Consider the following 15,493-nt stretch of genomic DNA (forward strand, 5'->3'; position numbering starts at 1 on the left):
TATGTCATAATTACGTAACATTCTGGCAAATTAGGTGGCCCAAACTGTTGCATATACACCGACTCTACGTGCAATGAATGCAAAAGAAGTGACACAATTTCACCTAGTTAATATTGCCTGCAAACCTGGATTTCTTTTAGCTAAATATGCAGGTTTAAAAATACATACTTCTGTGTATTGATTTTAAGAAAGGCATTGATGTTTATGGTTAGGTACACATTGGAGCAACAATACGCATTGATTATATGCAACGCAGGACACGCTAGATAAACTAGTTGTATCATCAACCATGTGTAGTTAATTAGTGATTATGATTGATTTTTTTTTTATAAGATAAGTTTTATGCTAGCTAGCAATTTACCTTGGCTTACTGCATTGACGTAACAGGCAGTCTCCTCGTGGAATGAGAGGCAGGTGGTTAGAGTGTCGGACTAGTTAACTGTAAGGTTGCAAGATTGAATCCCCCGAGCTGACAAGGTGAAAATCTGTCGACCTCCAGTTGAGATGTGTCTGTTACTTGAACTTTGTAAAGTATTTATTTGGTCTGCAATTTCTGAGGCTGGTAACTAAGGCCAGCATTCGGAAGTCACCTGTTCACCTTGAGACTGGTGTTTTTCGGGTACTATTTAATGAAGCTGCCAGCTGAGGGCTTGCGAGGCATCTGTTTCTTAAACTAGATCTCAAATGTACTTGTCCTCTTGCTCAGTTGTGCACCGGAGCCTCCCACTCTTTTCTATTCTGTTTAGAGCCAGTTTGCACTGTTCTTTGAAGCGAGTAATACACAACGTTGTACGAGATCTTCAGTTTCTTGTCAATTTCTCTCCTTTTATAGCCTTAATTTCTCAGAACAATAATAGACTGATGAGTTTCAGAAGAAAGTTCTTTGTTTCTGGCCATTTTGAGCCTGTAATCGAACCCACAAATACTGATGCTCCAGTCTAAAGGCGAACAGTTTTATTGCTTCTTTAATCAGAACAACGTGCCTCTGTACGCCTATATAGATATTCTATTAATAAATCTGCTGTTTCCAGCTACAATAGTAGTTTACAACATTAACAATGTCTACACTGTATTTCTGATCAATTCGATGTTATTTTAATGGACAAAAAAAAAATGCTTTTCTTTCAAAAACAAGGACATTTCTAAGTGACCCCAAACTTTTGAACGGTAATATGTATATAATTAAAATATTAATATTATACAGTGGACACCTAAGCCTAAAGGCCTATGCATGTAATTCTCTGATGCAATTTAATATTAAAATCTCTGAAAGCTGACCCGTGAGGTGGACAATTGTTGTTTTAGGAAAGTTGCCAAAAAAACAAAATAAAATATGCTATGAAGTTTAGCATACACTCACTACACATCGAAACAAGTGTTTTTGTAATTTGTTATAGCTGTTAAGGACACGTAAATGTGGGTTATTTGACCAACATCTCTCGGTTATTGATGGAGCTGGTTGCGCCAGGTCAGATCTGAATGCATATGTATTTCTGGTAAATTAAAATATTCCGTGTCATGTTGTTCGAAGCCACATTTTTCTAAAGGACACTCAAATGGTATATTGTTTTTATGAAGATTTTAGAATATTGGTATGAAAATCTGTCGCCAATTGGGTGGAAACCTAGCTATAGACACCCTAAAGACTAGTCCAATGTCACTTCTTTATGCCTGCACATCAAGATTTACCAGCAGCCCCAAACATCTAAAGAATAAGCTACCAGCAAAACAAGCTTGTAAGAATTATAATTAAAATCCCCCCTCATACTCCTCTGGAAGTTGAGAATATTTTTGTCTATGTAAATGTTTTGTATTTACAGTGCATTCCGAGAGTAAAATCAGACCCCTTGATCTTTTCCACATTGTTCCATTACAGCCTTATTCTAAAATTGATAAAATCTTTTTTCCCCTCATCAATCTACACACAATACAGTTTGGGGATTTTTTGCTAATGTAATAAAAATACTGTAAGTATTCATACCCTTTACTCAGTACTTTGTCTAAGCACATTTGACAGTGATTACAGCCTGGAGTCTTCTTGGGTTCTCTACAAGCTTAGTACAACTGTATTTGGGGTTTCTCCCATTCTTCTCTGCAGATCCTCGCAATCTCTTTCAGGTTGGATGGGGAGCTTCGCTGCACAGCTATTTTCAGGTCTATCCAGAGATGTTCAGGCTCTGGCTGGACCACTCAAGAACATTCAGAGACTTGTCTCAAAGCCACTCCTGCGTTGTCTTGGCTATGTGCTTAGGGTCGTTGTCCTGTTGGAAGGTGAACTTTTGCCCCAGTCTGAGGTCCCGAGCACTCTGGAGCAGTCTCTGCCGCTGAAAAAAATCCCCACAGCATGATGCTGCTACCACCATGCTTCACCGTAGGGATGGTGCCAGGTTTCTTCCAGACGTGACGCTTGGCATTCAGACCAGAATTCAATCTTGGTTTCATCAGACCAGAGAATCTTGTTTCTTTAGTCCTTTAGGTGCCTATTGGCAAACTCCAAGTGGGCTGTCATGTGCATTTTACTGAGGTGTGGCTTCCATCTGGCCACACTTCCATAAAGGTCTGATTGGTGGGGTGCTGCAGAGATGGTTGTCCTTTTGGAAGGTTCTTGGTCACCTCACTGACCAAGGCCCTTCTCCCCCGATTGCTCAGTTTGGCCAGGCGGCCACTGTGCTCTTGGACCTTCAATGCTGCTGCTGCAAAAAAAATGTTGGTACCCTTCCCCAGATCTGTGCCTCGACACAATCCCGTCTAGGAGCTCTACGGACCATTCCTTCGACCTCACGGCTTGGTTTTTGCAATGATATGCACTTATTTTTCTATGGTATATTGGCGATCACACAATTTAATGTGCATCCAGCCACCTACTATGAGGGATGGAAACAGGATTCCTCCAAAAAACAAACAAAATAATTTACTAAATAATTAACTAGGCTCAATGAGAACCTGGGAGGGCAGGTCTTCCTGTACCAGTACCACTAGCAAGTCTTCCTGGAGTCCAAAAACCTTTCTGCTGCAGCCACAATAATGGTCTAGTTTCTTCAACTTCTTTGAGACTTGCACTGTACAGTTTACAACTCTGGCAACAAACGCAACAAAATCCACCTTTTTAACACACAGGGTATCTTTTGTCTGGCAGCAAACATTTACTACCGGCTGCATCACTTGTTTTCGCAATTATTTTAAAACACCTCACATAGATTTGATTGACCGCTCTAACTTTTGCCACCTCAATTTCCTTCTCCCTTAAAGGGCACTCCAGGAACTCAGGATCATGAAACCCACCACAATTGCAACACTGTCATCTTTCTACACACCTTTCTTCAGTATACTGTTCGTATGCACATACTTGAAACATGGTCAAATCCTTTACAATTCTTACACTGCAGTGGTTTGGGGACGAAAGCTCTTACATAACCAAGCTTCACATGCGTAGGTATTTGCTCATCAAAAAACAACAGGACTGACTTTTTTTTCTCTCCATTCACCCAGCGGTCAGATGCTGGGAACCAACCACACCATGAATTCTCTTCAGGTATTCAACTTGAACATTCGTCGTCACCCCTGAGATGACTCCTACTCTAAAGTTCAAAACTTCTATTGTCTGGATTCTGGAGGCCCACTGCAATCTCCAACTGTTCTTAAGAAATACAATTTATAAAAAATATTGTCAGTCATGCCTTCTTTTGGATATTCAAAGATATTCAAACCCCCCCCCCCATTACTATTGCTCTCTATAGCAGCCTTTTCCCAAGAAACACTGCTGAGCTTTGGAGCAGAACTTGATACATTGTTGTTCTCTGGTTCTTGAATCAAGGGTTTGAAGTAGACAGATTGACGAGCATCGATACAGACAAAAGGTTTATAGATCTTGTAGTGTCACACTACACTGTGCTTATTTTTTAATTAGATTTACCTTATATTAGGTGAAACTAAATATGCACCCGCATCTTTTGGTTGCAATATGGTTTCCAGTGGTATGCTTGTTAGAAATAAATTCAGATAAAAAATGTAAACAAATGACTCCTTATGTCTCAAATTTATTACAGAAGGCATATATAAGTATGCGCCTTACAGACTGGTGTTCTGACCTGACAGACTATCATTTCACAATGCAACATACTTACCAAGTCAAGAAGTTACCTAAAAGGAACACTTACATTAATACCACACATAAAAATGTCCCATACGATCTCCTTGAAAGTATCAATATACAGCCCCACAACAGGACATTTATTGGCATATTTGGGAACCCACTTCTATGCTGAACACCAGTTGGTAGACAAATGTTTGCATGCCAAATCAAAGTTTGAGTGTGTGCGAGCTCCTTCTTTTGAGTCACATTATCCAGTGCATCTCTTTCCAATTCATTCCACAAGACATGCGTGACGTCTATTGTGTGTGTGTGTACGTACACGTGAGATTGCAACCAAATGTGTGACATCAATTGACTGGAATGAATTAAGACATACAGCACAGTAAAAGTCAATGTCATCCATGCACTGAATCATTGATTCTCCACATGGTAACAATTGACCAGTTTGGATCATTCTTTCACCAAGAAAACAAGATAATGGTCACTGTTCCATTAGACTTTCTCGCCTGAGAGCAAATGAATAAATATAATGAAGTCTGGTTGCCGCTGCATACTTTTGTTCCTCTGGTCAGGAGCTGGGATAGTTTACTGAGAGCAGGACCATGTTGTGCAGCAGAAGAGAGGTCTCTGATTCTAGAAAGCACAGAAGGAGACCCATAAGACAAGGATAGTGAATACTATCTGAGATTCATGAGTGACAATTGGAAAATAAAGAATTAACATTCATGCCCCATCTGTGAAAGTATACACTTCTAAATATTAATGAAGCTGAAGTTATTACTACATAAAAACATTTGTTTTAAAAATTACTTTCAGGTGTTTGTGTGATAAATAAATTAAATGGCTACTTTCTGGTATAGGCTACTTCAAAGCATTCAACACCACTGTAGCTACGAAATTATATAATAATTATATTTTCATGAATCCCCAAGAACTGTGGAGTGTAATATCTGCAATTGCTATATAATAACCATATTTACCATGTCATTTATTTTGTAAATACCAGGGCCCAGTTTCCTAAAAGTATCTTAGACTTAAGTTCATCATTAGAATTTGATGGAGCATCTGTCACAGTGTTTTGTGTTTTCGTTATATATTTGGTCAGGCCAGGGTGTGACATGGGTTTAATGTTGTGTTTCGTATTGGGGGTTTTGTAGGTATTGGGATTGCGGCTGAGTAGGGGTGTAGCATAGGTTGGCTGCCTGAGGCGTTTCTCAATCAGAGTCAGGTGATTCTCGTTGTCTCTGATTGGGAACCACATTTAGGTAGCCTGGGTTTCGCTTTATATTTTGTGGGTGATTGTTCCTGTCTCTGTGTAGTTTCACCAGATAGGCTGTAATAGGTTTCACGTTCCGTTTGTTGTTTTGTATTTGTATCAGTTATTTCATGTACCGCAATTCATTCATTAAAGACACGAGTAACCACCACGCTGCATTTCGGTCCGACTTTCTTTCGACAAACGAAGAACGCCGTTACAGCATCGTTAAATCCCGACTGTTTCCCCAAAACCATCGTTGCTCAAGTTACACTTAAACCCTTGCTATTTACAGACTGCCTTATACCAATTGTAGAACAGCTAAGTGCGATGTTAAATGCTTTTTATGCCATTCCCCACCACTTCATAAACTGAAGGATTCCATTAAACATAGAATAAAGCTGTTTGTCTCTCTGTGACCGCCGAGAACTTTGGAGCGAAGTTGCCTACAAATACATAGTTGCAATGTCTTTGAAATTATTACAAACAAGTAACAATTGTGAAAATGGCGCCGACAGTGGGTGCAGCCGTGCTTCCAGTTCCTAGGCAACTTTGCAGTACTGTTTTTCTGTGTTATTGCTTACATTATTATCCCCAATCTGTGTGTTATTACATACAGCCGGGAATAACTTTTGGATATCAGAGAGGTGATAACTCACCAGCATTACAACCAGGAATAAGACTTTCCCGAATCGGATACTTTGTTCGACCCCCCAGGGCAATTGAACTGATTCCAGAGGCTGATCCAAAACACCACCGGCAGAGAAGAGGTATTTGGAATGGACTTCTAGGAGGTGCGCAGACAACCCACCGCTTCCCGAGTACATTACTCGCTAATGTTCAGTCTCTGGATAATAAAGTTGCAAGCATTTCCTTCCAGAGAGACAGATTGGAACACTCTGTTTCCCAGAAACATGGCTCTCAGGATATACTGTCTGAGCCTGTACAATCAGTTGGGTTCTCAGTTCATCATGTATCTCTCCAGGAAGAAGAGCACCCCCCCATCCACAGGACCGCAGTGGAGAAGGTGGAAAGCTTCAGGTTCCTCGGCATATACATCACTGACAAACTGAAATGATCCACCCACAGACAGTGTGGTGAAGGCACAACAGCATCTCTTCAACCTCAGGAGGCTGAAGAAATTTGGCTTGGCACTTAAAGATAAACTTCTCCTTAATACAACCGCTGTGTCAGATTTCAAAGCTTTACCATGCTTTACCAGCTTTACTTGATGTCCAAATACTAACTTTTTGTTTGCGCATTTAGTTCACTAATCCAAATGCACAAAGCACGGGCACTAAGTCCAGAAGAAAAGTGAAAAAAGTTCCATTAACCAGTTATGCATTAGGGGGCGCTATTAAAATTTTGGGATGAAAAACGTTCCCGTTTTAAACAAGATATTTTGTCACGAAAAGATGCTTGACTATGCATATAATTGACAGCTTTGGAAAGAAAACACTGACGTTTCCAAATCTGCAAAGATATTATCTGTGAGTGCCACAGAACTGATGCTACAGGCGAAACCAAGATTAAATTTCAAACAGGAAATGCCCCAGATTTAAAGCGCTTTGTTCCAATGTCTCCTTATATGGCTGTGAATGCGCAAGGAATGGGCCTACACTTTGTCGTTTCCCCAAGGTGTCTGCAGCATTGTGACGGATTTGTAGGCATATCATTGGAAGATTGACCATAAGAGACTACATTTACCAGGTGTCCGCTTGGTGTCCCCCGTCGAAATTATTGCGTAATCTCCAGCTGCATGCATTTTCCCATGTGGTTTAGAGGAGAAACCAAACTGCCACGAATGACTTATCATCGAATAGATGTGAAAAACACCTTGAGGATTGATTCTAAACAACGTTTGCCATGTTTGTCCATATTATAGAGTTAATTTGGAAAAAAGATTGGCGTTTTGATGACTGAATTTTCAGGGGTTTTTCTCAGCCAAACGTGATGAACAAAACTGAGCGATTTCTCCTACACAAATAATATTTTTGGAAAAACTGAACATTTGCTATCTAACTGAGAGTCTCCTCATTGAAAACATCCAAAGTTCTTCAAAGGTAAATGATTTTATTTTAATGCTTTTCATGTTTTTGAAAATGTTGCCTGCTGAATGCTAGGCTTAATGCTATGCTAGCTATCAATACTCTTACAAATGCTTGTTTTGCTATGGTTGAAAAGCATATTTTGAAAATCTGAGATGACAGTGTTGTTAACAAAAGGCGAAGCTTGAGAGCCAATATTTATTTCATTTCATTTGCGATTTTCATGAATAGTTAACGTTGCGTTATGCTAATGAGCTTGAGGCTATACTTAAGATCCCGGATACGGGATTGCTTGTCGCAACAGGTTAAAGTTGGTAGAAACATGTCAAACAATGTATATAATCAAGCTTTAGGATGTTTTTATCATAAATCTCCAATAATATTCCAACCGGACAATTCAGTTGTCATTAGAAAGGAAAAGGAATAACCGTCGTGCTCACGGCCACGCGCGAGACTAAACTAAAGGCTTTCAGCCTGACCACTTGTTGAAACAGCTCGTATTCGCTCCCCTTTCACAATAGAAGCCTGAAACAACTTTCTAAAGACTGTTGACATCTACTGGAAGCCTTAGGAAGTGCAATCTGACCCCATTTACACTGGATGGGCAACCACTTGAGAAACTACAAACCTCAGATTTCCCAATTCCTAGTTGGATTTTTCTCAGGTTTTGCTTGCCATACGAGTTCTGTTATACTCACAGACATTATTTTAACAGTTGGAAACTTTTGAGTATTTTCTATCCAAATCTACTAATTATATGCATATTCTAGCTTCTGGGCCCGAGTAACAGGTAGTTTACTCTGGGCACCTTATTTAGCCAAGCTACTCAATACTGCCCCCTGTTCCCAAAGAAGTTCTTACCTCTCTGGGGTAGGGGGCAGTATTTTGACATCCAGATGAAAAGCATGCCCAAAGTAAACTGCCTGTTACTCAGGCCCAAAAGCTAGGATATGCATATAATTGGTAGATTTAGATAGTGTTTCTAAAACTGTTAAAATTATGTCTGCGAGTATAACAGAACTGATATGGCAGGCAAAACCCGAGGACAAACCACCCCCCCCAAAAAACAACAAATTCAGCCACAAATTCACCACTATTTTCATATTTTCAATGGTTAGTAATATAATTATAAGCCCAAGTCATCCGAAATTGCAGTTCCTAGGGCTTCCACGAGATGTCAGTCTTTAGAAAGAGTTTCAGGATGGTTTTTGGAAGTGACCCAGAAATTTTAGTTTTTCTAGGTGGCTCCCATTTTGGCTGTAGTATTTCCAAGCGCGTGGAGGAAAGCGCGTTCTTTCTTATTTATCTCTGGTAATGAACATACTATTCTGTCTTAAATGTTATTGTTTATTTGCATATTAGGATCCCTAAGATTTGATTATAAATGTTGTTTGACTTGTTTGGAAAAGTTTTAATAATGTTTGAGATTAATTTTGTATGCATTTTTGGAGGGAAACAGTGGATTATTGACTGAAGCGCATCAGCTAAACTGAGTTTATGGATATAAAGGACATTATTGAACAAAAGGACCATTTGTGATGTAACTGGGACCTTTGAGTGCCAACAGAAGAATATCAAAAGGCATTTTTTCATATCGCCATTTCTGACATTTGTGTCACATCTGTCTAGTTGAAATATGATTTTCATGTGTTTGTATGCGGGGTGCTGTCCTCAGATAATCGCATGGTTTGCTTTCACAGTAAAGCCCTTTTAAAATCTGACACGGCGGCTGGATTAACAAGAAGTTAAGCTTTATTTTGATGTATAACATATTTTCAAGAATGTTAAATATTTGAATTTAGTATTTTTGAATTTCACGCTCTGCAATTTCGCTAGATGTTGGCCAGGTGGGACGCTACGGTCTCACATACCCTAGAGAGGTTAAAACCTTTACACTTTTAGATGCACAATTGAGTGCATCCTGTCGAACTGTATCGCCACCTGGTACTGCACTGCCTGCAACCGCAGGGCTCTCCTGCCAAACACATCACCGGGGGGCAAACTACCTGCCCTCCAGGACACCTACAGCACCCACCCGATGTCACAGGAAGGCCAAAAAAAATCAAGGACAACAACCACCCAAGCCACTGCCTGTTCCCCCTGCTATCATCCAGAAGGCGAGGTTATCAAAGCTGGGACAGAGAGACTGAAAAACAGCTTCCATCTCAAGGCCATCAGACTGTTAAACAGTCATCAGTAGCACCTTAGAGGCTGCTGCCCTATATTCAGATTTGAATTCACTGGCCACTTTAATAATGTTTACATATTTTGCATTAATCATCTCATATGTATATACTGTATCTTAGTCTATGCTGCTCTGACATTGCTCATCCAAATATTTATATATTATTGATTAAAAAGATGCTTCAAATCAAAATGACTGCATTAAAAGATACAGTATAGGCTACATAGGCCAATATATTTCAGTCATATTGAAATCAATTCTCTCTCTATTTCGCAAATTGTAGGCTACACCAATTATTTTTATTTAAGTGTGTAACAAAATGTGCGCAATTATGTGCCAAATCTGTGATATAGTACATTATTACAGGACAAGCATAAAAATAAGCTGCCTCAATATTTGCAACCATATAAATGGTCTCTCTTTAGGAGCTGATCCGCCATCTTTATTGTAGAATAATTGCCATGTTAAGGTTAGATTTTAATGGAGAAAGCTGGTCTGAGAGAAGCACTGTCTTTCGATCCTATCAGTATCGACACATGCTCCAACCAACGTTCTTTCTGCAGTGTTTTGGGAAACGCATGTTACATCTTCAGCTGTTGTAGGAACGATGCTTCGTTAAAACCCTCGTAGGCCTAGGTTCCATCGCTATCGGGAAACCCGGGCCCAGGTCAATAGCATAATGCTGTATAGCAGGTGCACTGTGAAAGCCAGGATGTGCCATGATAAAAATGAGTGTATAGAGCAAACTGGCATTGTGAACCAAGCGGTCATAAATATGACAGAAAGCAATCCCCAGTGTGTAAAACAGATCTGGGTTCAAATACTTTTTGAAGTCTTTCAAATATATTTGAGTGATTGCTTTAGCCCGCATTGAGTGCCACGGGAGGGGTTTGCACTTTAGCGACAATTCTATTGGTTCCATCGCGGCAGGCAAGCTCAATTGAAAACCCAAAATATATGAAATAATTTAAAATAGTATTTGAACCCAAGTCTGCCTGTAAGTAAAATGTGTCAGACCTGTGAGCTGGGTAGACAGCTGAAGCCACTGGAGGAGCCACTCTCGACACTGGCTAGTGGTGAGGCTACTGGGATTGAGACCCCGCAGATAGCAGGCCTGGGGAAGTGGAGTGAGGAAGAGAAGTAGTGCATCACGCTTAAGATAAAACATTTCCCTTGTAAATGTATAATTCTGACTTACCAAAGATTATAATGTATGTTTATTTTTATGCCATAAACCATACACTGGAGCATCAGCTAACAGTTCCAACTGCTCTCTTTTTTAGACTATAGTGCTACACCCGAGTTGTAGGTTTGCTTACTGCATCGGACACATCTACTGAATACAAATTCTGCTTTGGGTAAAGGCATTTGCTAATTGATTTCTATCTAAAAATGACAGTGTTGAGACCCCTGACTTCTCCGATTATCACTTTCTATTCCATTTCAACCCATTTGTATAGAGGGAGTACCGTATTGACTTTATTTAGATCTATAAATGGCAGTCTTGAGATGGGATTATATGGAGGGGTTGTGGGGAACCTGACCTCTCTAATCTCTGAGTCAGTGAGTTGTCCCTGTCCCAGTGTGTCTAGAGCCTGATCCAAGTAAAGCAGGTCCAGGGCTTTTGCCCTCAGCCGTCGCCGGAGCAGGAACCCAGGGAGCCAGGGGTTCAGCAAGAGGTGGGAGCACAGCAGCCTCTGAGGGAACAATGGAATTAGAAGAGGGGAAAGAAATGGAAAGAGGAAGCATGGGGAAAAATAAAGACCAGGAAAGAAAGGGAAGTGTAGAGAGGAATAAATGGGGAGAAAGAGTGAGAAAGACACCCGTCAGATGAATCATCCATGTGAATTGACTCCCCAAACAAATCCAAAAAATTAAAATAACCTGAAGCATATTGTGAAACCTAAGACCAAACACAGATTAAACTAAACTATTTTTATACAGGGATGACCCTCACCCTCCTAATCTGCTCTCTCCAAGTTTCTTATTAAACACAATTGCATAACAATATGAAACACAATGTTCTTTACAAGCAGAGGCCCACTCTGAAATAAACACCAAAAAGCCTTACCATGTGACCAGAGTCCATGCCTGTTAATCCCAGTGGTTGTCCGGAAAACACGCCTCTCACTGCACTGATGTCTTTCACACTGGGGTGAGCCCCACTCTGCACCTGCATAACAAACATTTAAAATCACCCCTCCCATTCTGCAGATACACACCAACTGGACCAGGCAGGACAGGTTCAACTGCACTCTCCACACAAAAAACTCCCACTTACAGTCTTGTACTCTCATAACACAAAAGGCCTCAACCAATTGCCGGTGTGGGAAGTTATCACACTGTATTATTAGCATGATATGGGTGTGGACCTTTCCCTTTAGCATTTAACACAATTTCTCACTGATCATCTATGTAATGATAATTAGTAAACACAGAAATGTATAGCTGGGATAACCCTTAGATGATCTGTAATATTTACATACACTGACAGTCTGGTTATGCATTTCAAAATTGTGATGAATCATTACCTACAGTATAGGCCTAGAATAAATGCATGGCAACTGTTTGAAATGTCCGTGTTCAATTAACAAACATGCTCAGAGTTTAAAGAGTTAAATGATGAACCTTGCTGATAAGAGTAAGCAGATGGCTGCGGAGGGTCCACTCTTTGATGTGAGGTATTGACCAGGCCACACCCTTCAGGATGTTCTCACGGTGTCGGCATCTCTGCTCGTGGTACAACCTCTGGAAGTCCTGCTGCTGCTGCGGAGTCCACAGGTGACGAATCAGGAGCTGCCTAGGGAACAGGCACCTACCAAGGAGGGGAAACATCAGATTAGAGGTTGGAGGTAACCCATCATTCACCATTCATTTAATACCCCCCCAAAAAAGGCATTTTGGAAGCATGCACGACTCCCCTAAAATTGACTTAATTTGCACTCTTCTCAATCACTCTTAAAACTGTTAGCAAATGATAGTCAATATCAGGTTGTTTGATTCACAACAACTCACATAAGAGTGAAAACCAAAATGATGGCAAAAGGCGGGATAGATATTATCACCAGGGGAATGGCTTTTATCATGTCTTTGCGAAACTGCAAGAAAATGAGAGAGGTACAGACAGAAAGAGAGCATTACATTTGAATATTTTATCCAGTTCTCTGCTGTAGAGTTTATGACAGTCATAAACTGCCTCTATGATATGTGCATCCCAAATGGCACTGTATTTCCTATAGTGAACTACTTTTGACTAGAGGCCCTAGTCAAAAGTAGTGCACTATGAAGGGGATACAGTGCCATTTGGGACACAGCCAATGTGTCTACTGCACAAAATGTATGGCTGCCAGGGTGGAACTGCAAAGTGTGACTCACTGACCAGAATGATGGTCTCCATCTCACGGTAGGGCAGCTCTTTGAGTGAAACATCTTGAGTGAGCATTTTCATCCTTATCCTCTTCGTTTCCCTCACATCGTGTACCATGAGCCGAAATCCTGAACACATAAACACATTGCAAAAATGCTTCATGGTATTGCCTCAAAGAAAAACACATACACTTTGGGCAGCACAATCTAGTGGGAAAGGGGCTATCCAATTCCAAATGGAAAATGTTCCAGCTGTAGACCGTCAATGGAGAAGTTGCACTGAGGTAGCTTGGTTGTTGCGTAGGGTTGCTTGCAACCTATGCATGCAAGTAATAATACATTATTTCTTGGGGGTGCTAAGCCTGTTTTTGAAGGGGCTTCAGCCCCATCAAACCCCTCCCTGGAGCTGGCCATGAGAAGTTGTCAGTTAGGCATTAGAGGGTGTAATTTTGGTTAGGGGGTACTTACCTTTCACAAAGGTGGTATAAAGGATGTAGAGGCGGGGGAATCGATGTTCAAGGAATTTCTCATACCTCTCACTGGCTCTCTGAAATATGCCTAGTCTGCCCTGAGATAACGAGTAGTGCCTGCAGGATAATACACTGTACAAGAGAGAGGGATATCAGATTTAGAGACAAATTACATTAAAAATACCTTGTGACATTGTTTTTGTTAGTCTCTCCCCCCATTATCCCAGTGTTCATAAAATAATTTGGTTCTGGGTTTCAAGATTATGTTTTTGTATATATCCCATGTGATGTTTTGTATGAGGACAGGGTAGAGTTTAGTTTGGGACACCTACGCCTATAAAAAGGTTTCAGTGGGAATGCAATAGATTTGTAGACGATAGTCTGCTTAACCTCTGGATGCCGCATAATGTGCTAGCCCGCAGGAGGATTTCAGGCTTACTTTCAATCCCTTGACACTGATTTAACCCACAAATGTCACCTAAAAATCAGGGAAAGGATTAACACTTTGGATGTGGTTATATGTTGTGAAATATGATGACTTTGCTGACTGACAGTGGTCTTTGCTCTTTCACGTGCACCTGCCGCTGGGAGAAAAAAAATAACAAATAAAAATCACAAAATGTGGTGACATTGTCACCGTTTAAACAATGCTGTTCTCAGGCATAAGTAGCATAACTGTCCGTTCTGCTGGTTAGTCACTCAATTAGCCCATGTCAGCTGACATTTTATAGATAGCTGGCTAGACTAACTTACCTAGCAATCGATTTTGTTTGTCACTTTAAAATCACATATCATAATAACATGGCGTAAGTCATGGAAAACCGTGTAGAAAGCAGGAAATTAGCTTTACATCCCATTGCAAAATGTGTAAAATTACAGGAAATTTGCTTTAAAACCGCAAAATGTTCACTCTGCCCCATGGAAAAATGAATAGAATTGCAGAAAATGTTCTCTACCTCCATGGCAAGGCGCCGCGCCCCCCGCTTACCAAAATGGTTTCCACTAACGTTAGCTTCTATAGGCAGTCAGATTTCATACACAAAAACTAAATGAGCACATCAAAAATACTTCCGTTTTTTGTCTCAATACGGTTAGGCTTAGCCATAAAGTTAGTGTGGTTAAGGTTAGGTTTAACATCTAATTTAATTATATATAAAAGACCAGAGTTTATGCCTTTGTGGCTATAGAAGCTAACGTTATTACCGACCACCAGAAACTGACGAGAAGGCTGCATGCCAACGCTGTTAGCGACATTGTTTATTTCGCGTGCTTGCAACATTAGAATGATCACCGTTAGTTCTAGCTGGAAAGACCAGAAAGAATAACCAACGACAATTACCAACAAAGCATTTCGAGTAGGCTAGCTACACTGCATCTTCCAGTGACATTCGCGTTATTCAGTACCTTAATCTTGAGTAGGCTAATATTGGAGTGTATGTCGACACGGTTGAGATCCCTTGAAATGGATAACTGCATCGTATTATCGTTGTAACACAGCACTGGACCCCTCTCTTGCACAGCGCCATGGTGGTTTTTACACTGCAGAGTGCGTCAATAAGGCGTGAGTGCGTCAATAGGCGTGTTTTGCATTGGCCTCCCGGTCGACTCAAAATGACAGTATTTACGCGCGTGTTGTAATTAGTAGGATTCAGTGTTTCGCCATTCAAAAGTGATTGTCTTCATTGGGAAGGCTTTAATTCATTTCGAGGCGCTTTATTGGCATGGGAAACATGTTAACATTGCCAAAGCAAGTGAAGTAGATAATATACAAAAGTGAAACAACCAATAAAAATGAACAGTAAACATTACACACTCAGAAGTTCCAAACGAATAAAGACATTTCAAATGTCATATTATGTTTAAATACAGTGTTGTAATGATGTGCAAATGGTTAAAGTACAAAAGGGAAAATAAATAAACATAAATATGGGTTGTATTTACAATGGTGTTTGTTCTTCACTGGTTGCCCTTTTCTTGAAGCAACAGGTCACACATCCTGCTGCTGTGATGGCACACTGGTATTTCACCCAGTAGATATGGGAGTTTACCAAAATCTTTTTTGTTTTCCAACTCTTT

At 40.4% G+C, this 15,493-nt stretch overlaps 1 protein-coding gene across 1 annotated transcript; it reads right to left on the reverse strand.

The window, feature by feature from the left end:
• Positions 1-4,017: 4,017 nt before the first annotated feature.
• LOC124030875 (LETM1 domain-containing protein 1-like) lies at positions 4,018-14,990 on the reverse strand. Its single transcript, XM_046342022.1, has 9 exons — positions 14,822-14,990; positions 13,416-13,549; positions 12,961-13,076; positions 12,597-12,679; positions 12,210-12,396; positions 11,653-11,754; positions 11,126-11,278; positions 10,599-10,695; positions 4,018-4,726 (listed from the first exon to the last, which is right to left on the reverse strand). The coding sequence occupies exons 1-9, from the start codon at positions 14,941-14,943 to the stop codon at positions 4,662-4,664; spliced, it is 1,059 nt and encodes a 352-aa protein (XP_046197978.1). The 5' UTR covers positions 14,944-14,990; the 3' UTR covers positions 4,018-4,661.
• Positions 14,991-15,493: the final 503 nt, after the last annotated feature.

The sequence above is a fragment of the Oncorhynchus gorbuscha genome, linkage group LG03, assembly GCF_021184085.1.
Source record: "Oncorhynchus gorbuscha isolate QuinsamMale2020 ecotype Even-year linkage group LG03, OgorEven_v1.0, whole genome shotgun sequence".
Taxonomy (NCBI): domain Eukaryota; kingdom Metazoa; phylum Chordata; class Actinopteri; order Salmoniformes; family Salmonidae; genus Oncorhynchus; species Oncorhynchus gorbuscha.

What these genes read in the sequence shown, in the direction of transcription:
- LOC124030875 (XM_046342022.1), bottom strand. Translation starts at nt 14,943, where the DNA reads ATGGCGCTGTGCAAGAGAGGGGTCCAGTGCTGTGTTACAACGATAATA. An exon ending in ATTTTGGTTTTCACTCTTAT is followed by an intron (nt 12,397 to 12,596) that starts GTGAGTTGTTGT and finishes CCTCCTTGGTAG; the next exon opens with GTGCCTGTTCCCTAGGCAGC. An exon ending in TGCTTACTCTTATCAGCAAG is followed by an intron (nt 11,755 to 12,209) that starts GTTCATCATTTA and finishes TTTGTTATGCAG; the next exon opens with GTGCAGAGTGGGGCTCACCC.